The sequence below is a fragment of the Nicotiana attenuata genome, unplaced genomic scaffold (assembly GCF_001879085.1).
Source record: "Nicotiana attenuata strain UT unplaced genomic scaffold, NIATTr2, whole genome shotgun sequence".
NCBI classification, from domain to species: Eukaryota; Viridiplantae; Streptophyta; class Magnoliopsida; order Solanales; family Solanaceae; genus Nicotiana; species Nicotiana attenuata.
Genome location: NW_017670299.1, coordinates 264970 through 275416, shown reverse-complemented (window position 1 = coordinate 275416; position 10447 = coordinate 264970). Strand labels below are relative to the sequence as shown.

Here is a 10447-nt window from a genome sequence, read left to right as displayed (position 1 = left end):
TCGGGAGAGTGATCGAAAAGAAGAAGAAAGAATAGGTGGCAACAGTTGATTCAGGATCATGGTTTGGATCTAGGGGCCCGTCACACCATTATACCCAGCCTCGACCTCATCACCAAACCTACACCCAAACCCCATATAATCCACCCCAGCATTATTACCCATCACCAGACCCTCAGATTTCTATCCACCACACCCAGTCATATACCCAACCTCCTCCCTACTCACAATGGCGAGCACCAGTCCCACGAAACACCTACCCAGCTCCACAAAATTCTTACCCACCCCCACGAGCTTACCGAAACCCTGCTGGTCCAGGTTTCCTACCCAATCCAGCATTCAATAATGAAAGGTTGCAGCGCAAGAAAACTTTCACCCCGTTGGGGGAGTCCTATACCAGTTTGTTCCAAAGATTGAGACAGTTGGATATGTTGAGGCCAATTGAGTCGAAATTGCCAAATCCTCCTCCAAAGAATCTTGATTACTCTTTGAGATGTGAATATTGTTCTGGTACACCGGGGCATGATACGGAGAAGTGCTGGCACCTGAAAAATGCCATCCAGGAGCTCATTGACACAAACTGGATTGAAGTCCAAACTCCGGAGACACCCAACATCAAGCAGAACCCATTGCCAACCCATGAAGAAACAAACATGATCGAGATAGTACACAAGGGGGGTGAGCCCAAGAAGCCCTCACAGTCCGTCATGATGATTCAGTCCAGTGAGGCTAAGCTAGTCAAAAAACCAATGGTTGAAGGATCAGTGAACAAGTTGAGCATGAAAAACGGTGAGCCATCTGTGATAGTCAAGAAAGGATCCCCAAATGATGCTGTAGCAAAGAAAGATAAGTCAAAAGTGGTTGTGCCAGGTTTGGCAAACAAGCCTATCGTGATTGTAGATGGTGCCCGTACGGACTTTCTCATCATCAAGCCCGTAACCCAGTTGCCGGCAGTCAACACCAAGGATATCCCATGGAGCTACAAACGGGTGATAGTGACCTACAGGGGAAAGGAAGTGAAAGAAAAAGTGAATGAGGCCCAAGGACTAACTCGTTTGGGGAGATGCTTTGCCCGGGAAGAGTTAAGAAAAGCCAAAACACCCAGAGATAACCCAGTTCTAGTAAAGAAAGCAGTCACTAAGGAAGAAGCGGAGGAATTTTTGAGAAAAATGAAGGTACAAGATTTCTCCATCATGGAGCAGCTGAGAAAGACGCCCGCTCAGATTTCCATGTTGTCATTGTTGATCTATTCGGATGAGCATCGTCGGGCCCTGATGAAAATCCTGAACGAAGCTCATGTCCCCGACAAAATTTCAGTGAACTATTTGGAAAAGATCGCCAACAAAATATTCGAGGTGAACAAGGTCACTTTCTCTGATGACGAATTGCCTGTGGAAGGTACTGAACACAACAGAGCTCTCTATCTGACGGTAAAATGTGAAGATTCTGTGGTCACCAGGGTGCTAGTTGACAATGGTTCCAGCGCAAGCATTTTCCCTCTCTCTACTCTGAACAAGCTGAAAGTTGATGATGAGTGGATTCACAAGAACAACATACGCGTCCGAGGTTTTGACGGTGGAGGGAAAGACTCGGTTGGTGATATAGTGCTTGAATTGACAATAGGACCGGTGGAATTCACCATGGAGTTCCAGGTACTGGACGTAGCCGTCTCTTACAATTTGCTGCTGGGTAGGCCTTGGATACATGCCGCCAAAGCAGTCCCGCCCACTTTGCACCAGATGGTCAAGTTTGAGTGGGATAGACAGGAGATCGTCGTGCATGGCGAAGAAAATTTGTGTGCTCACAGTGATGCCTCCATCCCCTTTATTGAGGCTGAAGATGACAAAGGGCCTTGGGTCTACCAAGTTTTTGAAACAGTGCCAGTCGAAAAGTTTCCAGAAGGGAAATGTGTTCCAACTCCAAAGATGGCCTCTGCATCCGTCATGGTGGCCTCTAAAATGCTGAAAAACAGCTTTGTGCTAGGTAATGGTCTGGGTGCATCCCTGCAGGGTATCATACAGCCGGTTTCCCTCCCTGAAAATTTTGGTACATTCGGTCTTGGATTCAAACCTATAGCGGCAGATGTAAAAAGGCCTAAAAGGTTGAAACGGAAGGCGTGGGCATTTCCAAAGCCTATCCCACGTCTCTCACGGTCTTTTGTTAAGCCCGGTGCCAGGAAACGCCCAGTGACAACAGTTCCAAGTTCTGTGGTTGACATTGATGAAGAGTTAATTGAAAGGTTCCAAAGGTTGTTTGATAATGTGAACATGGTAGACGTTGGAGAAGGTTCTAGCAAAGCAGACGTGCAATTCGTCGGGCCGAATTTAAAGCTTATCAATTGGAAGGCTACTCCTCTCCCTACCCGTAAGGAGTCTTGGTAGTTTGTTTTTTTTCCTTTCTATCTGGGTCATTTTAGGGTTGTGACCAAGACTTTTATTTTCCGCTTGTTGATGTACAAACCCTGTTATCCTTAATTTTCAATGAAATGCAATTCCCCTTTTCCATCATTCTTGATAGTTTTATTTTTTGTTTGCTTTTCTTCTCTGTACAGTTCTTTTTATGCTGGTTTCACTGACATGACATGCATGAGGAATCTTCGGCCCAATCTTAAAAGTCAATCTAATTCTGAAATAATAATTCAAGAAATAGAGTGCGATAATGAATCGGAATATGATGAGGATGAGGCCTTTGAAGAGATTAGTAAGGAACTAAATCATTTTGAAGAAAAACCCAAGCCTAACCTGAATGATACTGAAGCAATCAATTTGGGGGACCCAGATAATGTCAGAGAAACTAAGATAAGTGTCCATCTCGAACCGCAAATCAGGGAAGAAATAATTAAAGCATTGTTGGAATATAAGGATATTTTGTTGCATGGTCGTATGATGACATGCCAGGTTTGAGCACCGATTTGGTGGTCCATAAATTGCAAACTGATCCAGTATTCCCTCCCGTCAAGCAGAAGTTGAGAAAGTTCAAAACTGACATGAGTGTAAAGATTAAAGAAGAAGTCACAAAGCAGCTTGATGCAAAAGTCATTCGAGTCACGCGGTATCCCACGTGGTTAGCCAATGTTGTGCCTGTGCCGAAGAAAGATGGTAAGACCAGAGTGTGTGTTGATTATCGTGACCTCAACAAAGCAAGTCCAAAGGACAATTTCCCACTACCAAATATCCACATTTTGATTGATAATTGTGCCAGGCATGAGATTGGATCTTTGGTAGATTGCTATGCGGGGTATCATCAGATTTTAATGGATGAGGAAGATGCGGAAAAGACTGCATTCATCACACCATGGGGAACTTATTGTTACCGGGTCATGCCATTTGATTTGAAAAACGCTGGGGCAACTTACATGAGGGCGATGACCACCATATTCCATGACATGATACACAAGGAGATTGAGGTTTACGTGGATGATGTTATCATAAAGTCCAGGAAGCAGTCTGACCACGTCAAAGACTTGAGAAAGTTTTTCCGAAGGCTCCGTAGGTACAATCTTAAGCTCAACCCTACAAAATGCGCATTTCGTGTTCCATCTAGGAAACTGTTGGGATTTATAGTCAGTCGTCGAGGCATTGAGTTGGACCCATAGATCAAAGCTATTCAAGAATTGCCACCTCCAAGGAACAAGCTGAGGTGATGTGTTTGCTCGGGCGATTAAACTACATCAGCAGGTTTATTGCTCAACTCACGACAACTTGTGAGCCCATCTTTAAGTTGCTGAAGAAGGATGTTGCGGTCAAATGGACTGATGAGTGCCAGGAAGCATTTGATAAGATCAAAGAGTATTTGTCAAACCCACCTGTGTTGGTCCTGCCGGAACCCGGGAGGCCTTTAATTCTTTATTTGACAGTCTTGGACAATTCGTTTGGCTGTGTATTGGGTCAACATGACATCACTGGCAGGAAGGAGCAAGCCATCTATTATCTCAGCAAGAAGTTCACATCTTATGAGTTAAGTACACTCATCTTGAAAGGACATGTTGCGCCCTAACTTGGGTGGCACAAAAGTTTAAGCATTATTTGTCGTCTTACACTACTTACCTCATTTCTCGCCTGGATCCTCTAAAGTATATCTTTCAGAAGCCTATGCCCACAGGAAGACTTGCGAAGTGGCAGATTCTGCTCACAAAGTTTGACATCATCTATGTGACTCGGACCGTGATGAAAGCCCAAGCATTGGCCGATCATTTGGCCGAGAACCCGATTAATGAAGAATATGAACCATTGAGAACATATTTTCCCGATGAGGAGGTGATGCATATTGATGAGGTGGAGCAGGTTGAAAAACTAGGTTGGAAACTTTTCTTTGACGGAGCTGCTAACATGAAAGGTTCGGGATAGGGGCCGTGCTTATTTCTGAAACAGGGCATCACTACCCTGTTACGGCTCAACTTTGTTTCTATTGTACCAATAACATGGATGAGTACGAGGCACGCATTTTTGGTTTGGGGTTAGCTGTAGGCATGGGTGTCCAGGAAGTCTTGGTCTTGGAAGACTCGGACCTTCTGGTGCACCAGATTCAAGGTGAATTGGAAACACGGGATTTAAAGCTCATACCGTATCGACAATGTTTGCATGATCTTTGTCAACGGCGATCAGTAAAGTTCAGGCATATTACAAGGATCCATAATGAGGTTGCCGATGCTTTGGCTACCTTAGCGTCAATGTTGCACCATCCGAACAAAGCTTATGTCGACCCTCTGCATATTCAAGTTCGTGATCAGCATGCCTATTGTAATTTGGTTGAGGAAGAACTTGACGGTGAACCGTGGTTCCATGGCATAAGGAGTACATCAGAATGAGGTTATATCCGATACAAACAATAGGTGATCAATAGAGAACAATTCGACGTTTGGCTAGTGGATTTTTCTTGAGCGGAGGGATTTGTACAAGAGAACTCCAGATCTCGGGCTGTTGAGGTGCATCGATGCTAAGCAAGCCATGACTAATATGACCGAGGTACATTCCGGAGTTTGCGTATGAGCGGGTATGTTCTAGCAAAGAAGATTCTCCGAGCAGGTTATTATTGGCTCACCATGGTGCGAGATTGCATCAATTTTGTGCGCAAGTGTCATCAATGCCAAGTACACGGAGATTTGATTCATTCTCCGCCATCTGAATTGCACACAATGTCCGCACCATGGCCCTTTGTTGCTTAACGTATGGATGTCATCGGAACAATCGAGCTAGCAGCATCCAATGGGCACAGGTTCATTTTGGTGGCCATTGACTATTTCACTAAGTGGGTTGAAGCTAAAACTTTCAAGTTTGTGACCAAGAAAGCAGTGGTCGATTTTGTTCAGTCAAATATCATTTGTCGATTCGGAAAAAAAATCCCTAAGGTGATCATCACAAATAATGGTGCTAATCTTAACAGTCATCTGATAAAAGAGGTATGTCAACAGTTTAAGATTACGCATCGCAATTCTACCCCATACCGCCCCAAGGCTAATGGAGCAGTCGAGGCAGCCAACAAAAACATAAAGAAGATACTTCGGAAAATGGTGCAAGGTTCCAGGCAATGGCATGAAAAGTTGCCCTTTGCATTGTTGGGTTATCGCACTACTGTTTGCACTTTAGTAGGTGCAACTCCTTATTTGTTGGTATATGGCACTGAAGCAGTGATACCCGCGGAAGTTGAAATCACATCCCTTCGGATTGTTGCTGAAGCCGAAATTGATGATGATGAGTGGGTCAAAACCCGTCTAGAGCAATTGAGTTTGATTGATGAGAAAAGATTGGCAGCAGTGTGTCATGGCCAGTTGTATCAAAAGAGAATGGCAAGAGCATACAACAAGAAGGTGTGTCCCCGGAAATTTGAAGTGGGCCAGCAAGTATTGAAACGCATCCTTCCACATCAGACTGAAGAAAAAGGCAAGTTCGCCCAAAATTGGCAGGGGCCTTTCATCATAATGAGAGTGTTGTCCAATGGTGTTTTGTATTTAACAGATATAGAAGGCAAATGTGTAGATATGGCTATCAATTCTGATGCAATCAAAAGATATTATGTATGATTTCTTTGGTTTAAATTGTGTTTGTTTGTACTTGGCATGTTTTGAAGATTGGAATGACGAAGGCATTTTATTCTGCTATCTAAACACTTTACCCTTTGTTACCCCTTTGAGCCTTTTATTTTCTTTCATACCCCTCTTTTGAAATCAGTAGAAAAGTTTAGAAACACGGATACAAAAGGTAAATAAAGAAGGAAAAGAGGAAAAGATAAGAGAAAGAAAAGAATGAAGAAGAATGAAAAAAAAGAAAAAAAAGAAAAAAAAAGAGAGAGAAAGAAAGAGAAAAGAGAATAATAACAACAACAAAGCAATTCCTATGACATGAACTACGTTCGACCTGATTCCTTTTAAGGATATGTAGGCAGCCTCACGGTTCGGTCCCATCAAAGTAAAAATTCAAAAGTCCCCAAGCAAAGAAACTGGGACAGAAGTTGTGTTTGTTGTTAGAGATCTAATTCCAAAAGTTGTATTTTTGAACCCATTCAAGCTGTTTTGAGCCTTTGTGATATCTTTTCTTTCTAACCCTATCCAAAAGTCCACATTACAGTCCAAAGAAAGACCTTCCGATCAATATTCGAGAGATGCCAAGACGAGCAAGTAGAGGTGCGATTCATATCAGGGGCAACACTCCGGTCTGAGCAGGAAAAATGAAAAATGAGAGAATTTTATTGGTGAAAACCCTCACGGGCACCGTGAGGTGACGGAAAGCTGAGAGAAATAAAAATGAGATATTCTTATTGGTGAAAACCTTCACGGGCACCGTAAGGCGACGACAATTGAGAAATGAATAAATGAGAGAGGTTTGTTGGTGAAAACCCTTCAGGGCACTGCAAGCCGAACAAGGGCATGGCTTGGCGAGGAGATTGGGTTATGGAAATCCCGGGGCATAATGTATTATAACTGAATGTTGATTGGTTGAATAGGCTGGGCTGATTAATCCGAAATGCATGTCATGATCATTGGTACCAGCTGCTCTACTCAGATAAGTCTCTCTTCCTTTTCTCCCTCAAACAGTCAACCAGTTTTGGATTTTCTTCTTTATTCCTAACTCTTGAAGTCATTGCATTTCATTTCTTTTGGGTTTATTTCTCTAAGGCTTTTCCAATGTCAGCCTTGTTTAAGCAAGTAAGGAAGGATTTCAAAGCTTACTACCAACTTCCAAATTGCACAAAGCAAAGTGCGGCCAAGACATACCAGAGATAGCATGAAGTAAAGTGGGAAATAAGGTGTCAGTGAAAGTTCCATTGGTCGAATGGTTTAGTAATCTTGTGGGAGGTACAGAGGTTCAGGTAGAAGGGTTAGAAATGTAAAGCAACGGTTTGGGTGTAGAGAACTCGGGTTATCCAGGGTCCTGCGGTTGAGAGTCAGTCAGAAAGTCAAATAATTCTTGGCCAGTTCAAGGCAGCCAGCCAAAGCAAAGCACGGTAGCAAAATGGCTACCTCCAGCAAGAATGCCGCAAGCTAACCACCACATTTTTAAACTTATAATTTTTTCTTTGATTAATACAGGGGCAGGAAATTTCATAATTCCGAGGAATCCTCCGTGGGGAAAGCATGTACTAGGCAGGTTCGACCGTAAATTCTCAGAGCCCACCTGGATAATGGGATTTAATTTGAAGTTCTCAGGACCCTTTTGGACAATGGGACCTAGTTAAAATTCAAAACATTCATGAGTAAAAAGTTCTAGCATAAGCTCTACTTTGGGGAAGTATAAGTTGGTTTTGCAGTTTTCATTCTTAGGATGAGGTTCAATTGGAAATCTTCAAGACCCTCCTGGATAATGGGATCTAGTTTCAAGGCCTTCATAGATAATGAGATTTTAGCATAAGTTTCACCTTTAGGAAGTCGGACTTAGCTCTGAAGTTTTCACCTTTAAGATGAGATTTGATTTTAATTTTGAGGACCCTCCTGGATAATGGGGCCTAGCTTTTAAACTCTTAGAGATATTGGGTAACATGATTCGATTAATACTTACAGATGTCCCCAGCTACCAATGGGGCAGAAAAGTTTCTTTTGTTTTGTCTGTTTTGTTGGTAATCAGGCACCCACCTGGAGAACAAAGGGAAAGTAGCAATGTTCAACGGAGGTCAGCAATGAGGAGCCCACCTGGAAAATAAAGGGAGAACAAGTCAAGTCTCAAGGAAAAATAGTGCAAATGTTGGTAATCAGGCACCCACCTGGAGAACAAAGGTAAAGCAGTAATGTTCAAAGGAAGACAGCAATCAGGAGCCCACCTGGAGAACAAAGGAAAAACAAATCAAGTTCCGAGGAAAAGCAACTACAGTTTTGGCGATCAGGCGCCCACCTAGAAAGCAAGGGAATACGGTTAAAGTTTTGGTAATCAGGCGTCCACATGGAGAACAAGGGGAAGCAGTCAAGTTTTGAGGAAACGCACTGCAAGTGTTGGAAATCAGGCGCCCACCTGGAAAACAAAGGGCAAACAATTCAAGTTTCAGAGGAAAGGAAGACAATTCAAATGTTGGTAATCAGGTGCCCACTTGGAGAACACAGGGATAGCAGTAATGTTCAAAGGAATGCAGTTAAAGTTTTGGTAATCAGGCGCCCACCTGGAGAGCAAGGGAATATAGTTCAAGTTTTGGCAATCAGGCGCCCACCAGGAGAGCAAGGGAATACAGTTAGAGTTTTGGCAATCAGGCGCCCACCTGGAGAGCAAGGGAATGCAGTTAAAGTTTTTGGCAATCAGGCGCCCACCTGGAGAGCAAGGGAATATAGTTCAGAAGTTGTAATCAAGCGCCCACCTGGAAAGCAAGGGAATACAGTTAGAGTTTTGGCAATCAGGCGCCCACCTGGAGAGCAAGGGAATGCAGTTAAAGTTTTGGCAATCAAGCGCCCACCTGGAGAGCAAGGGAATACAGTTAGAGTTTTGGCAGTCAGGCGCCCACCTGGAGAGCAAGGGAAAACAATTAGAGTTTTAGCAATCAGGCGCCCACCTAGAGAGCAAGGGAATACGGTTCAAGTTTTAGAAATCAGGCGCCCACCTGGAGAGCAAGGGAATACAGTTAGAGTTTTGGCCATCAGGCGCCCACCTAGAGAGCAAGGGAATGCAGTTAAAGTTTTGGCAATCAGGTGCCCACCTGGAGAGCAAGGGAATGCAGTTAGAGTTTTGGCAATCAGGCGCCCACCTGGAGAGCAAGGGAATACTATTAGAGTTTTGGCAATCAGGCGCCCACCTGGAGAGCAAGGGAATACAGTTAGAGTTTTGGCAATCAGGCGCCCACCTGGAGAGCAAGGGAATACAGTTAAAGTTTTGGCAATCAGGCGCCCACCTGGAAAGCAAGGGAATACAATTAGAGTTTTGGCGATCAAGCGCCCACCTGGAGAGCAAGGGAATACAATCGAAGTTTTGGCAATCAGGCACCCACCTGAGAGCAAGGGAATACGGTTGAAGTTTTGGCAATCAGTTCAAGTGCCGGCAATCAGGCGCCCGCTTGGAGAACACGGGAATACAGTTGAAGTGTTGGCAATCAGGTGCCTACCTGGAGAATAAGGGAATTTACTTCAGAATGCAATTCAAGGCAGCAACAAAGGAATCTCACCTGGAGAGTACAAGTCAACAAAGCGGCAGAAATTGCAAGATCAAGTTTGAAGATTGTAGACAAGATTCTCTTAATTCGTAGATCATAGTTTAGTCTAGCTTCTTTTATTTTGTCTTGGTGTAATAAGGAGTTCAGCAAGTAGTAGCAGCAGCAACAATAGTGAAATCACAGCTTCTTGGTAGTCCCAGCTATCGAAACTTCCAGAACTACACTGACTTGATTCCTTTATAGCCAAGGATATGTAGGAAACCTCGGAAGCAAGGTGCGGTCAAATCTTTCAAAAATGCTTCCCACGGAGTATTCAAACGGGCAAAAATCGCTCGTATCCGCTCACTTTATCTTTGCACGAAAACTCTTCGTGTTTCCGAGCAAAGAGGGGCAGCTGTGAGCACGTGTATTTTGCCCTGTATGAATTACTCCAATAAAATTCAAGAAAATAAAAAATTTCCATTATTTTCAATTTTATAGGATTTTGTGAGAATTTGTGCTAATTATTTGCATTTCTGTGCATGTTTATTTCTTTTAAAAATCATGAAAATATCAAAAATACCATGCACCGCATTTAGGATTTATTTTTTCTTTTTAAGGTTAATTAGTAAATTAGTTCCTTTATTAAAAAATGTAAATCACAAAAATTGGTTTACTTTTGCATTTTTAGCCTTTTAGTTTTGAATTGGTGATTTCCTCTTTAATTTAGGAGTAATTAATTTTTGTAAATATTATAGTAGATAATTAGTTTAATTTTACAACTTAGATTAATTTTGGAGATTAATTTAGGTTTTAATTAAATAAAAAGAGAAAAACAATTGAAAAGAAAAAAAAGAATCAGAAAAAAAGTTGTTAGGGCCAAATTACTAAAGCCCAAACAAATTCCCCC

At 42.8% G+C, this 10447-nt stretch overlaps 1 protein-coding gene across 1 annotated transcript; it reads left to right on the top strand.

Moving 5' to 3' along the window:
• The first annotated feature begins 425 nt into the window (after nucleotides 1-425).
• On the top strand, nucleotides 426-4804 carry LOC109237444. Its single transcript, XM_019403752.1, has 3 exons — nucleotides 426-1589; nucleotides 1737-2283; nucleotides 4602-4804. The coding sequence occupies exons 1-3, from the start codon at nucleotides 426-428 to the stop codon at nucleotides 4802-4804; spliced, it is 1914 nt and encodes a 637-aa protein (XP_019259297.1).
• Nucleotides 4805-10447: the final 5643 nt, after the last annotated feature.

What these genes read in the sequence shown, in the direction of transcription:
- LOC109237444 (XM_019403752.1), top strand. Translation starts at nt 426, where the DNA reads ATGTTGAGGCCAATTGAGTCGAAATTGCCAAATCCTCCTCCAAAGAAT. An exon ending in ACGGTGGAGGGAAAGACTCG is followed by an intron (nt 1,590 to 1,736) that starts GTTGGTGATATA and finishes ACTTTGCACCAG; the next exon opens with ATGGTCAAGTTTGAGTGGGA. An exon ending in CATGGTAGACGTTGGAGAAG is followed by an intron (nt 2,284 to 4,601) that starts GTTCTAGCAAAG and finishes AACGGCGATCAG; the next exon opens with TAAAGTTCAGGCATATTACA.